The sequence below is a fragment of the Megascapheus bottae genome, chromosome 7 (assembly GCF_031878675.1).
Source record: "Megascapheus bottae isolate mThoBot1 chromosome 7, mThoBot2.hap1, whole genome shotgun sequence".
NCBI lineage: Eukaryota > Metazoa > Chordata > Mammalia > Rodentia > Geomyidae > Megascapheus > Megascapheus bottae.
Window position 1 is genome coordinate 24126089 of NC_143515.1, and position 15748 is coordinate 24141836.

At 36.4% G+C, this 15748-nt stretch overlaps 1 protein-coding gene across 1 annotated transcript in view; it reads right to left on the reverse strand.

Moving 5' to 3' along the window:
* Positions 1-15748, reverse strand: part of Dnah6 (dynein axonemal heavy chain 6) — a 171399-nt gene that overhangs the window by 132909 nt on the left and 22742 nt on the right. Inside the window, exons 9-14 of the mRNA XM_090336588.1 lie at positions 15080-15248; positions 13703-13819; positions 12076-12276; positions 6792-6912; positions 2855-3006; positions 354-506 (exon numbers count right to left, since the gene is read on the reverse strand). Of these exons, the coding sequence (XP_090192714.1) occupies positions 354-506; positions 2855-3006; positions 6792-6912; positions 12076-12276; positions 13703-13819; positions 15080-15248 (913 nt within the window). The remainder of the gene's footprint in view (positions 1-353; positions 507-2854; positions 3007-6791; positions 6913-12075; positions 12277-13702; positions 13820-15079; positions 15249-15748) is intronic.

Below are 15748 nucleotides of genomic sequence, written 5' to 3' on the forward strand. Positions count from 1 at the left end.
TTGTAAAACAGAAGGAAAGTCCTGAACCCACTTGGCAGATACTTAGAGTGGATAATAAGAGAAGACATTTTTCTCTTTCTTGGTGGTTGGAGCTGCTGGTGGCCATGTTTCCAACTAGAGAGAAGAAACAGCTTCCAGTTTGCAGAGGGACTGAGAAGTCAGAGAAGTTATCAGGAAGAAGACTCCCTGGGATTCTGTGGTCGTCCTGTTCTGGGTCTAGACAAACTCCCCATTTGGTTAACAATACTTATTTCTCAGTTAAAGAGATCCAGATTCAAACCCCAGTTTTAATCTATACAAATTCTGTGACCTTGAACAAAACAGTCTAGAGTCAGAGGAGATACTCAACTCACCCGTTCCTGAATGTCATCAAGAAATATTAAGCTATTAACGTATTCTATGGTAGTACTTGGTACAAACTGAAGTTTGTATTCTGCATCTTGTGCCTCAGAGATGATGGTGTCTACTTTTTTCTTGCTCAAACGAGGAAGCATGAAATTTAACACCTGAGAAAACGAAAAGAGGAGTCAAAATACTTGAATACTTCTCATTTTAATATGTCAACTAAGTAAGTTCTGATGTAACAAGTGCTTATAAGCAGCTTTGGCTGGGAAACACTGTCACCTAACCTGGGCTCATAAATAGGATAAAAGCTAAGGATTTCAGCCTCAGTGAGTGGACCATTCCACGATTCCCAACTTGGTTGCCAAGTGACTCCAGGATGGACTAGCTCACCAGATTATCAATGACTCTTTTATAAAAAGGCTTCACTTGTAGAAAAAGATTTCAAGATAGAATGTCAGAGCCCCTCCATTTCACTCTGGTCACCCCTCACTACCTCTACACATGCCTGGGACTACGACTGTTGTAATTATACAGTCCTTTCTCTCCTTGCCACCAGTCTTTTGTCTACTTAAATGTACCCAAGTTTGTGTCCTAAAGATACCCCAAAGATAGGCTGAAAGGCTACCTTTGTGTCTTCCAGTGGCATTTGTGCTGTGTGATAAATCTCTTTCCTCTGCCTTTCATCATACCTCTTTATTTGGCATGTAAGGGTGCATGGCTGTACATGAAAAATAGAATCCCTGGAGTCTGGGTCTGGGGTCTAAAACTGTGATTTCCCTAAGTGGATATCTGTGGTGTTGGAAATGTAGTGTGTATGAAGGGAATTTTTCCCAAAAGGAAACCATCTTAAACAGTTTATCTAAATCCCTGATGTCTTGTGAGGGTGCTTTCTGCTTCTTTGTCCTATGTGGTGGACATTGTGCGGCCCTCACCAGCACCAATTCTATTCCTTTCATGCAGAGTGGCAACCATGTGATTATGGGGAATTGACCCCACATTAAGACAAAGTTCTTAGACTCCCCAAGTCCAATTACAAGCAAAGGACACATTTTTTATATGGTATCAACTGGAAGATATCTTCTGTCATCCTCACAGGTACAGACATCTGTCTTATTAAAAGTGGAGAAACAGCAGGGCACTGGTGGCTCATGTCTATAATTCTAGCAACTCAGGAGGCTGAGATCCGATGATCGCAGTTCAAAGCCAGCCCAGGCAGGTAAGTGTGTGAAACTTTTATCTCCAATAAACTATTAAAACAGCTGAAAGTGGAGCTGTGGCTCAAGTGGTAGAGTGCAATAGTTCAGGGATAGCATCTAGGCCCTGAGTTCAAGTTCACGGATCAGCAAAAAGGGACCCACATCTCTTCCTTCTTTTTATACTTGGATAGGGAAACACCTAGCCCAGGGAGTTTTCAACAATCATTTCACAAACATGAGGGAATGCTGGCCCCTGAGGACGGACATGTCACATCAGGAACTCTAAAAGACAATGAATGAAACTGATTCCCTGGTGACATCCTTGGGCTACTAGATGAAACTGTCCTGGTGTCCCACTGAGCTCTAGACTTCTTAGGTGTATATATAACTCCATACATTTTCTGATTCCTTAAGCTAGACTGAATTTAGCTTTCTTTGGCTGGATATACAGTAGGTTTCAAAAATGTTTGTGGAAATTCATCTTTTTCTAATTCTGTTTTTTCTTATATAGCAGATGAAGAAACCAAGCTTTTTTAAAAAAAGCTTATGCTCAAACAAATAAGTAACGAGAGAACAGATAATAATGCTCAGGTCTACGGCCATTTCTACGAAGTTCTATCTTCTGGTATCTGTTCTGGAGTAGTAAAGGTTTTTTTTTTGTTTTCCTTTGTGTCAGAAAGTAAATATTTCAGATTTTCAACGTATACAAATCTCTGTTGCAACTATCCAACTCTTTCAGTGGAGAAAGAAACCAGACAATATGTAAATGGTTTTAGATATGTTCTAAGAAAATCATGTACACAAAACAAGTGGGATATTGGTTTAGCCCTTTAGGTTTCCAGTCTCGGTTCCATATTATCTTTCTAGAAGCATTTGAGAATATACAGGTATACCTGGATGTGGAGGAAACATTATCCTGGTGATGTAAATTACTCTAGATCTTTAGGAACATTTTCAGATTAGGTAATGTCCTTTTAAACTTGATCTCAGTATTCTATAATTGACCACAAGGACACTGAGGTGTTATGGTAATATCTCTCCTGAGGAAGCCTTGCAATGCTCCAACAAATGTGAAAGGGATAGAATTCAAAGAGTATTCTGAGACCTGCAGTTCTCTCTTGGAATACACACAAAAGCTAACTATGTTCGCAGTAGAAAAAAACGAGACTTTTCCTCAAAATTAGGGATGACTAGTACTCTTATGTGAATTTCAACATCTGCAATATAAGAAAATCAACACAACTTTGCTTCTGCTATAGAAACATTTTCTGAAATTATTGTTGAGATCATCACTTTCCCCAGTTCTTAGTTACCTCCAAACATCGCAAAGGTGATGGAATTAGCTTCTCTTTTAGTTGCTTAGTGTCAATGAGCAACAACCCTACATTTCTGGTGGGTTTTAGAGCAAGTGCATCCTTGTGCTGTTTGTGGTATTTTTCCAGCTGGTCACTAAAGAACTTAACATCTGCATAACAAAATCACAGAAATCATAAAATAACATCACATTGAATGTTGAAGGGTCATTCTAAAATATAGTAAAAATAATCCTATTAATAAACTTATACATATTATCCATGCTTAGAATAACTTGCGTAATTCTGAAATGTTACTTCAGAATGCTTTGTATTATTTTCTTGAAATACAAACCTAGTATTTTCCAATGTAAACAGGTTTTTATGGTTTTTATTAAGGGGTAAGAGATGACAATCACATCTTCGGGCATACCTTCACTATTGCATTTTGGCTATTTTTTTTTTAACAACCTGGAAAGCAGGGAAAACCTGCTTTGAGCAAGCCTACTGGTGCTATCTTTACCATAGCCCAGTGAGTGTTGCATGTTAGCAATTAAGCATATTTAAATTAAGGTATAGACATAGTTTTTTTCACACTTGATAAGCTACAATATTCTCTGCAAAGAACATGTAAACTTCACTTCATGGCTAGGCTGCGGAAGGAGCTCTACCATCTCTTTACCATATGCCTATAACTATGTACAGGATCTAACCTCTAATCTAATCTGTAGTTTGATTGCCTGAAAGTTGGGCTTGATGCTACTTGAAAGTAAATCTTTCTGAAGATATTCACAATAAAAATTTGAAACACAAGAGGTCAACTATAGCTAAAGTTATTGTCTTGCCTCAACCCTCAACAAGTCTCTGCCATCTCAGCTCCTTACACCACAGTCAAAACATTTACCAATTTGCCTCTGGCATAAACTGCAGTTGCATTTTCATAACCACCCTACTGCCTCTATATCAATTCTCCAACCCACTTGGAACCAGTGGAAGCTTGATTCTCCTTGACTGTACTTTGGTTGTACCATCAATAAGAAACAAGCATGCTTAAGTACATGCAATTCTAGACTCTTATGTCTACATTTAAAATTTGTGTTAATTAAATTTGTGGAGATCCAGAGGATACACAAATTTTAAATGTAGACATTTTTGTGATGGTTGTTTCATTCTTTAAGGTGGAGCCTTATTTTGATGTCCTGAAAATAAAGTCTGTTTCTGACTATTAAAAGGTAGGGGACAAGGCAGTCAGATATGTTTACTTGTTGGATTAGATTCTGGGATAAGCTAGTTATAAATTGTTTTACTTAGAAAACTTCAAATGTGAATAAGTTTAATAATCTCATAAAAAGGAAGGAATTGGTGTCAGCTTCTTTTGAAGGGGCTGTGATACTACTATTTTAGTTCTGTAGGAATTTTTAAAAAAATACCAATCCTGGAGTTTGAACTCAGGGCCTGGGCACTGTCCTTGAGCCTCTTTTTGTCAAGGCTAGCACCAAGGCTTGAACTACAGCTTTGCTTGTGGATTTTGGTGGTTTACTGGATCTAAGAATGTCTCAGACTTCGTTGGCCTGGCTAGTTTCAAACTGCAATCCTCAGATCTCAGCCTCTCGAGTAGTTAGGGTTTTAGGTATAAGCCCCTGGGGCCTGACTAGGAAAATGTATATGTGTGTGTGTGTGTGTGTTTAAAGACATACAGAATTGTTTAATAACTTAGAATGTATACTTTAAAATATTTCAGCATAATAAAATTTATAGGTTGAAAGAAAACAAAAACATAGGAAAATTAGTTATAGTTCATAAGTTAAGGCATCAAAATGATTTTTTGTGTATAAAATAAAGCTATAAATAAATATGACTAAGATATAAATTATTTTCTTTATGTTTTTATCATCTTTCTCTGGTATTGAGGCTTGAACTCATGTCCTTATATTCTTGCTAAGCATTTTTTGCTCAAGGGTCTACCTCTTGAGCCATACCTCTACTTCCAGCTTTTTGCTAGTTAATTGGAAAATTTCCAGGATTAGTCTGCCTAGGCTGTGTCTGAACAGTGATTCTCAGATTTCAGTCTCCTAAGTAGGTACGAGTAAACTAGTGTGCTCTATTGGCACCTGGCAAATGCTTTGTTTCCATAACCATCTGTCTAAAGTTTCATTTACATATTGTAGGTTATTTTCTGTTGTCAAAAACTGTAAGTCTAATGAAGTAATTTTCCCTTGAATCTAATTTCATGACCAAGAGATATTGATTGACACCTACCAGGTCTCAAAAATATGGTTCCAATAAAAAGGATTTAACTCCTATTCTTTTTTTTTCCCCTATGAGTCATGGGTCTTGAACTCAGCCTGGGTGCTGTCCCTGAGCTCTTCATCTCTGCTCTTGGCTCTACCCTTGAGCCAAGCCACACTTCCCACTTTCTAGAGGTTAATGGAGATAAGAGTCTCAGATCCTTTTGTGTCCAAGGCTGGCTTCGAACCTCGATACTCAGATCTCAGCCTGAGTAGCTAGCTTAGCTCCAATTTACATAAAAGTTATGTAAACTTCATTTAAAGGAATTGGTAAAAGTGTGCACATAATATCTCAACTCCTTCCTATATGGGAGTCTTAATAGTAATTCAGCTTTGTACTAAAAGATAAGCCATTAGTGAGAAAGTGCTCCTCATGATTTCTTGAAATAAAATAAGATTATCAAGCAAATACAAAGAGGAAAATAATTCTTTGGAAAATAATCTAGAAGTTATTAAATTCTTACTCTTGATTGGAGCTCTTTTTGAACTATCCTTTTTGTCACCCAACATCATCAAGCAAAAACCCAGAAGATTATAAATATTCATCTTTCTTTTTTATGGCTTTTTTAAATCTCATTTTTTATTGTCAGGGTTATGTATAGAGGGGTTACAGTTATATTTGCCAGGTAGTAGGTACAATACTTCTCACACATGGATACCCTTTCTCATGTTTTTGTCCCTATTTCCTTCCCTCTATCCTGTCCCAATCATTTTGTTCCCCCTTCCCTTTCCTAAATAAACATATACATATTCATCTTTTTGACTTAGAAAAAATCATATTAAGTGAAGCCAGACTCAAAGGAACATAGGCTCAATGGTTTACCTCATTTGTCATAACTAGTATAAACCTTGGACTCTCCTAGCAGAGGTTTACAATAGAACAAAACCTTGATACATAATGCCATATAGGATGAGGCTAAATGAAAGGACCTCCAGCATATAGAAACAAGAGCCATATAATGTGTGACTGTTGTTCTTAATGTACTATGTTATTTCTCACCTCTTTTGTTGCCCCCTTGGTTATCTCATATTGTTACAGTATCTTACCTTGTTATCTGATATATTGTATGTATGCTTATTTGTTTATTTGAAATAGGACAGGGAAGGGGGAAAACAGGATGAGGGGTGGGGGTTGGGGAGGGAAATGGGGACAAAAACATGAGAAGGGCTAGCAATGATTGTTAAGTAATGCATCTTCTATCTGGTGAATATAATGTAACCTTTCTACTAATTACAATATTATATATATAATATATATATACATATATATATATATATAGTGAAGCTGGGCTTGGTGGTAGATGCCTGTAATGCCAGCTATTCTGGAGATAGAGGCAGGAGAAGCATGAGTTCAGGGCCAGCTGGGTAAAGTTAGTAAGATTTTGTTAGAAAAGAAAAATAAAACAAAAGGGCTAGAAGTATGGCTCTGAGTAAAAGCACTTATCTAAGCATGCTTATCAATAAATGAATAAATTTGTTTTTGAAAAGTGAAATAATGAATAAAGAAGAGAAGGTTAGTGAGTCTTTATCCTTCTTTTCCTAGGAAGGGGAAAAGAATACTGAACAACTTGTATTCTATGTAGGCTAATAAAAGCATTTTCAGTTGTAATAAATAAATACATATTCATTTTTCTATAAAAACAATTAGTAAAGACAAATGGAAAAGTTACCAGGTTCCTGACGTTTAAGAGCTTCTAAATCAAGACTTTCATTTTCCTTGTAGAATAACTGGAACTTTTCAAATGTTGCAGCATATAATCGAGCAGATGCAAATGCTGAATGAATGGCTTCCTAAATTTTATGCACAAAGATGAAAACTATGATTTTCCTAGGCAGAATTCAATTCAATTCAGCTACACACTCACACACACACACACACACACACACACACACACAAATACACAACACTGTCTCCATGTTTTCATCTAAGGATGGTTATCCAAGTAAGGAAATTCTTGACATTCTTGACAAGGAGCAGCTAATGGTTTCAGAAAGAAACTTCAGAAATGCTTAAAAATATGTATCCAAATCTGACTTTTGAAGACTTGTTCCTTATGATTGAATGGAGGCAGAGTTGTGATTACTTTTTCTGTTCATGGTGACCTTTATATAACTGGTAAACATATGACAAAGGGACAATGCCTGTTCGTTTTCTAAACCACAAATTTAATGTCTTTGTTTTTGAACAATTGCCTACAAGATCAAGCAAGCGATTTACTTGCTTGCTTAATCTTACTGTGAAATTCTTTGCTGACAAGTTTCTAAATTATCCTTCATACTTTACCCTAAGAGAAATTTTTCCTCACTTCTTTTGAACTTGGCTCCAACCTCTCTTTCTCCATAAAATTATTATTTTTTTCAAACCGAAATCATCATTTCAATTGCAGTCCCCCCCCTTTTTTTTTTAAAAAAAGGAATAAGCCATTTCTTTTATTTGAGGATTTGGTGTGATGAACAATTTCCTTAACCAAATAGTTTAGAATGAGCAAAGGAGGAAATCCCACTAACAAGCCTTTATGACAGTTTATTTCAGGACATAAAAAGTGGATGGATGAATGAAAGAATGATTGAATGATTTTGATGGTGTGAGATTTGAGCTCAGGGTCATGCTTGTTAGGTAGGTGCTCTAGTACTTGAACCATGCTCCTAGCTCTGTTTTAGTTTTTTGAGACAGGGCTTCACATTCTAGTCCAGGCTGTCCTTGAATTTATAATTTTTTTCTGCCTTTCAGGTGCTGGGGTTATAGGCATGTGCCATGAAGCTTTGCATAAAGGATGATTAAAAAAATAAACACTCCTGGGTGGCTGGGGTCTCCTCATGCAGTCTGTTTAACATCTAGGTTCAATGCATATTATTATAGATCCCAAGTCTATGACATACAATTAGAATTTTTTGTCAGTTGTGGGATTTGAACTCAGGATATGGGTGCTGTCCATGAGCTCTTTTGATCAAGGATAGTGCTCTACCACTTTGAGCCACAGCACCACTTTCAGTTTTCTGATGATTAATTGGCGATAAGAGTCTCATGGATTTTCCTGCCTGGATAGGCTGTGGACCTCAATCCTCAGATCCAGCCTTCTGAATAATTAGGATTACCAGGCACCAGCGCCAGGCAGGATTTCTTCATTATTGGTCTTGGCTCATGACTCACAGATTATACTTTATACAATAACGTATGATATTTAATTTCTCTATTTCTTCTCAAGACTTCTTGTAAATGCATAATCGGTTACAGGAAACAGTGAGTGTAGCAAACCCTTCACAGCAATACTTTGGAAAGTGGCTCAAAATCCCATTTTACAGATGGTAGGCTAGCAGGAGAAATGTACATTACGTGTATCTCATATATCTATATTTAATTACCTTCCCTTTTTTTGTATAGACTCTTAGGTAGTCTTCTGAGATGTTTCTGCTATCTGGGTACATTAAAAATTGAGGAAAAATGTCAAGGCTATATTTCTCACTTAATAAAACTTTGAAATGTATGTAACCATGCAAATGATAGAAACATAATATGACTTAAAACCTTTTTATTTTAAGGTAATTACTTTTCTTTCATTTGAGATTGGGACTCAAATCTTGTACCTGATGCTTGCATTCATTGGCTGGTGTTCTACCAACTGAGCCAAGCCTCCAAACCCAAAGGTAATTTCTGAGTCATAGAATTTTATACCTACCGCTAAAATTCCCTAAATTTGGAAGAACTTTAATGACTAAATATTTAGCCCTTTTCAGTACAATAACATGAGGTTCATTCTAGGCTTCTTTTTGTGTGCTGGTCCTGGGACTTGAACTCAGTCTTTTCTTACTTAGCTTATCCCCCCCGCCAAGGCTAGTGCTCTACCTCTGAAGATGAATAGCTATCTTTCATGATACAATACATTTAGTGATTTACTCAGCTCAATTATACCTATAGGAAGTAGGTCCAGAATTGCTAACATCAATAGTACTGTGAAAAACAAACCCATTAATTAAGTTCACCATTTACCTTAAGCCTATGAGAATATGGTCAATTACTATGTTAAAAAGTTTTTTAGCTTAATTTTTCTCTGTCCTTCATTGTAGCTGTGTTGTTACTTTAAAATCTATTAAAGCTTCATGACTTTTCATTTGCATTTTATTTTAGAATTTTCCCTGTTCTTGTTCACTTTTTACAAACCATACTAAAACATACTAAGAAGTAGTTACTGTCTTTCCTATATCAGATGCATTACCTTTATCCTTCCTATACCATTCCCTTATCTTCATTATGTAGTTTCCTTAGTTTCTGGCATATCTTCCTCTTCTTTTATGTTTATGACATGAAAGTAACACATAATAGGTGTTATTTTGTGATTTGCCTTTTCATTCTAGCAATGTATCTGGAAATCACTCCATGTTAAGTACCAGCTATCTTCCTTATCTTTGTGTTTAATTGTCTAGTATTCCTCCATATTGGATATATCAAAGTTTTGTTGTTGTTGTTGTGTTGTTGTTTCTTTTTGGTGCTAGTCCTGGGGCCTAAACTCTGGGAGCTATCCCTGAGCATTTTTGTTCAAGGTTAGTCCTCTACCACTTGAGCCATAGCTCCACTTCTGGCTTCTTTTGTAGTTAATTGGAGATCAAACTGAAGATTTTCCTGCCTGGGCTGGCTTTGAACTGTGATCCTTAGATCTCAGCCTCCTGAATAGCTTGTATTACAGGCATGAGCCACTGGAGTCCCTAGGATAGATCTAAAAAAATCTTCAATGTATAGATACTTTGGTAGCTTCTAAGGTATTTGATAGGCTTTTTTGACATAGAGGCTCAAATTTCCTTTTTTTAGATTATAGTTATAAATGCTTATTCCATATCTTTGTTTTGCTTTTATTTTCCCTTCAGAGGTCCAATTATATACACACTGTTTTGTTTTTTGTTTCTAATTCCAGTTATTTTCTCTCTGGACCTTTGAGTTATTTCATCTTATTTTTCATTCTCTAGGTTGTTTTACATTCTTTTTTCTATATCACTATTGTTGCTTGTTTTGTAAGCCTTATAGGTTTGCCAATTGCTTCTTTTTTCTAAATCACCCATTTCTTCTTTGTCCTTTGTAACTTATTTTTCCTCCTAGATGTGATGCCATCTTCAATAGCTTGCTGTTTTAAGTCCCTCTGTTAGCACTCTGATCTATTAAGTCTTTTTAAGAATCGGTCTTACATGTATGGTGAATAATCTCTTGGTTTTGGTTTTAGACTAATCTCAAACTTGCTGCCAACTTCTCACCTTTTAAAACGATTTATCTATTTATTGTCCAAGGCCTGGCCCCACTATCTGAAATGGTTTGTGGCTGGAGCATAAGGGGAAAAAAATCTCATTGCTATTTGTGTATATTTTCTACACAAAAGGTAAATTGACTTCTGGGTATGCTCTGTTTTCTGGTAGTATTGTGGCTCAAAGTGTTAGAGCATTAGCCTTGAACAAAAGAGGTCAGTACCCCAGTCCTGAGTTCAAGCCCTACAACTGAAAAAAAATATGTGATTACTTGAGGACATATGTTTTGTTTCTTTTTTTGTACATTCTTATTTTTAGAAGATATGTACAAAAATAGAAGCTATGTGAAGTAATTCATCTTGAGATACCTGTTATTCTCTTTGGTTCCTCCAAACTGAAAATATAATTTCTAATTAAAATGTAACAGTCATAATTTTAAGTTAAAAATTATTGACTAAGGGGGATAAAGTTGATGAATCTCAGGAGTATTTGGGTATTTGCTACTAAGTTAGATGACACGATATTTAGTAAATGAAATTATTTGGAATATACTCCTTGGAACAAATATTAGTGAAAAAACAAAGATCTAGAATGAAAATCTAAAATTAGAACCTACATGGAGTCAAAATAATTTACAAAGTTAAAATTATGAAAAGAGTACAAAGAAAGATGCTAGGAGCTTATAACTTCTGAATTGATGATGTGAAGTAATATTGAGAATAAGAATTCTATCATAGCCAGTGATCAAAACTGTAGACTGACTTGATAACGTTTGCTTTTAGGATCAAAATGTGACTATTCTGATTTGATCAGTACAAATTGAATACATACATTAAAATACCACACTGTACCTCAAAAATACATATAACAGTTACATGTTAATAAAAATATTAAACATGTTTAAGGAGGTAAAACATTGTTCACTACCTTGATTTGATTATTCATGTTCATGTATTAAACTATCATACTGTACTCCATAAATTAGTATAAAGAAAATCATAATTTAAAAATATATAATTGCAACTATATATATCTTTATGATATGAACACATTTAAGCACTGAGATAATTTTAAATTACGTAGGGCTGTATGTAGATTGGCTATCTGTGACTAACAGACTATTTATTTGTGGTACTAGGGGTTGAACTCAGGGTCTTGCACTTTACCACTCGACTCACTCTGTCAGCCCACAAACAGGCAAATTTTAAGTTTGAAATTGAGAAAGGCACTTGGATACCAAGAAGAAAAGGTGACTGTAGTAAGGTGAGGGTTATATTCTTTGTTTTTCATGCAGAACATTGCACTATCCAAAGATCTAGGCAAGAAATACATCAACGAACACTACTGCTCTTTCCCTCCTTATTAGAACCTGTCCATAAATGTGCATTTGTATGTTAAAACTGAGGCATTCAGATCAGAGCACCAGTGGCTCATATCTCCTCTGCCTGTCTTTCAGTGCTCTACATAGTCTGTACTTATGCTTCTCTGGAAACACATGCAAATGGTCAATAATAATAAACTGACAGATAATTTAATGCTTAAAAGATCTGTCTGTTGCATAGCAAGATAATTTTTAAGGTTCTTACATTAGCTTCAAATATCTGCTATATAAAGGGTAGGTATATGCTATTTTTTCACAAATATAACATTCAAAGCTATGCCAATGCATCCCTCAACTTCCTAGACATTGAGGTTGTAAAATAGTTTCAGTAAAAGTAAATATACCTTTATTTGAAGGATAATTGTGTGGAAATACTTATCATCTTCTAATACATCTGATAAGCTTGGTCCAGTTCCACAAGTTTTTTCTTCGAGTTTGTTGTTAATGTAAGGGCTGGTAAAAGCATCAAAATATGAATCAGGCACAAGATTAGGGACTGCTAGTACGATGTTTTGAAACTGGTTGACTGCATTGGAGATAATATCCTATAAGAAAAAAAAGCATGAACATAAAGTAAACACACAACTATACTGATAAATATTTTAAAATTTTCTGAAGGGCTAAATTGAATAAGACAAACTCCTTCAGGGTTGAAGGTATGACTCACATGGTAAAGTGCCAGCTTAGCAAGTTCAAGGTCATGTTCAAGGACCAGTATATCCAGCAAAAAAAGGAAAAAGACAGAAATAAAGAGAGAGGGGGAAGAGAAGGAAGGAAAAAGGAAGGGAAAGAGAAAGAAAAAGAGGAGGGAAAAAGGAAGGAAGGAAGAAAGGGAGGGAGGGAGAAAGGAAAAATTATCTGGACTGGTACTATGGCTCAGTGGTAGAAGATCTGACTAGCAAGAATAACTCAGTCAGCTGGGCACTGGGGGCTTAGCCCTACAATCCTAACTACTTAGAAGGCTCATACTGGGAGGAACAAGGTTCAAAGTCAGCCCTGACAAGAAAAATGAAACTCCACTTCTAATTAATCAGCAAAATGTCAGACTAGAGATCTGGCTCAAAGGGTAAAGTGACAGTTATGAGCAAAAAAAGCTGAGCAAGAACACAACTCCTTCCATTTAAATCTTAGTATTGCACTAAAAAAAACACCCCAAAATGAACAAAAAGAATAACTTATTCAACCAGGAAAGTTTTATGTTGGTGCTGAGTATGTTACAGTGAGAAGATATATTCTCTCAAAGATTTACATTTAAAGACACGCACACCAATAACAAATTAGAAAAATATCTACATGTTCCAAAGCAGTAGTATGGTTAAGTATCAAACATCTGTAAGATGGGACATGGAAAAAGTATGATATATTGCCAAAAGTTTATGATATAATGCCAAAAAGAGGAAGTGAGTTGAGAGGGGAGAGGGAAAAAAAGAGACAGAAGGTGAGAGAAAGAAAGAGGAACACAAAGAGAGAACTGATATATAGTATCTCAATTTAATCCTTATTTATTCATGTATATAATTTAATAGTAAGTTACATAGGTAGGGCATATCAATTATACTGAGACCAAAAGGAAGCATGATGGATATTTTAGGTTACCAATATTGTGGTGATTTGTTACATATAATAAATAATGCTACAAAATTCTTTTAGAGGCAACATACTTCTAAAAAGATTTCAAAAGTGGCATTTATAACAGATTAGATTCTATTTTAGATTCTATCCTAGATTCTACTTTAGGGATGCCTACAGTCCACTTGGGAGTTTATGTAGAACATGAGTCTTGAGGTTGGGCCTCGCCCAGCTCCTGATTGGCCTGAGTGAAGGAAAACAGGCTATGTTTTCACTTTGTCTGGAGTGGTAGTTCTGGGAGAGAAGAAATGCTTTCTCTCTTTCTTATGACCACTTTGGAGATAGTAGCTGCTACATCCTGCCACCCACCCCAAAATAAAGCAGTTGCTTTACTGAACATACCAGAAAGTCTTCCAAACAAGGCTCGAAGACCAGCGACTCTATCGTCAGAATCAGTTCTGTAAGGAACATGGGGATGAGAGACTCGTCTTCTTCCTGCTTTTCTATCACCGGGGGGGCCTAGAAGGAACACATGTGCAATGGTATAAAGGCATAAGTACCAAGGTGGAAGGTAACGAAATAGCCAGGCACCTGTACTCCTAGCCACTCAGGAGTTTGAGTTCTGAGGTTTATGGTTCAAAACCAGCCTGGGCAAGAAAAGTCCCTGTGAGACACTCATCTCCAACTAACCACTCAAAAACTGGAAGTGGTGCTGTGGCTCAAGTGGTAGAGCACTAGCCTTAAGCACAGAGAGGCTAAGGGACAGCGTCCAGGTCATCATGAGTCAAGCCCTCCAACCACTACCTCCACCATCAATAAACCCCAAGTCCCCAAAGACATATAAACTTAAATTTATACAATTGCTGAATTCATAATCTTAGCATGGGGAAGGACTTTCAAGGAATAATACCATAGAAAGAAAAAATAAAGAAAAGCAATCATGGCCTAGAAAGACACATTTTCTCTCGATCTTATTTATAAATCCGTATGTAAACATCTATAGGGTTATACACATATGTACACCAACGTATTAACCAAAGTAGAGTAAATGCAGGGGAGAATTCCAGTGGCGTAACTTCTTTGAACAATGAACATACAGTTTAACAAAATGAATGCTAGGAAGTTGGTACTGGAAGTGTGAAGTGTGGTGGGGGTGGAGGTAAAGGGGAGATTAGAAGAGTGAAGATAGAAGGAGGTGAGAATGGTGATGGGTGGAATTGGGGGAGATGGGGAAGAATGATAAAAGCGGTCACCTTGATCAATAGGCATTATGCTTAAAAATTGATACGTTGAATTAACTCCCCCCTTTTTTGTGCCAGTCCTGGGCTTGGGCTTAGGGCCTGGGCACTGTTCTTGGGTTTTCTCAAGGCTAGGGCTCTACCACTTGAGCCAGAGCACCACTTCAGGTTTTTTTTCTTTATATGTGGTACTGAGGAATCGAACCCGGCTCTTTGTGCATGCACTCTACCACTAGGCCAAACTCCGGGCCCCTAAAACCCCTTTGTACAGCTACTTAAAAGCAATAAAATAGTAATAGTAAAAAAGACAGCATTATAATGTAAAATATCTCTCATTTTAAAAACACTATCAATGAAATGGAAAAAAACAATTGATAAAACAGAAAGTTGATAGTTTTTAAATATAAATGGTGTTGATTACTTAATAACTAATATTATCTAGAAATTAACATGTCTGAAGTTTTCCTGTATAGAGAAAATAGCATGATAGAGTGCTTTTCCTTCAACACTGATTAATGGCTTTAATTTTGTTTAGCTATACCTTTTTGTCAGTGACTTCAACTTTCTCTTCAGTAATCCATTTTTCAATGACATCTGCGGAAGGCGTTCGTTTTAGTTTATCATGAAGATAGCTCAGAAGAGAGTTAGCAGAATTAACTGTTAAGATGTGCAGAGTATTCTCAATGAGATAGTCATTTAGACGGATAAAACTTGAAAAAGAAAAGGCAAACCCAGTGTCAGTTTTCTGTCTTTGCTGGTCACTTTTGACAGTGATTCTAAAGTACTTACAATTCAAAATATAATTGCTCTGTTATTTTTTTGCCAGTCCTAGGCCCTCAACTCAAGGCCTGGTCACTGTCCTTGGGCTTTCTCAAGGTTCGCGCTCTACCAGTTGAGCCACAGCACCATTTCTGGCTTTTTTCTATGTATGTGGTACCAAGAAATCACACCCAGGTCGTCGTGCATGCTAGGCAAGCACTCTACCACTTGGCCAAACTCCCAGCCCTACTCTGTGATTTTGAAGTCTAATTATAACCTAAGATTTAATGGCCAGGGGAGTTCTAAGACAATATTCCCTTTAAAGTAAACATATTAAAAAAATAGAGCATTAATTTAGCTAGATGTTCTAACTCTTTCAGAGGCTATCTGATGAGCAGGGCAGTTATTGTTGAGCCTAGATGTCTGAGACTATCACAATTAAAAAAAAAAC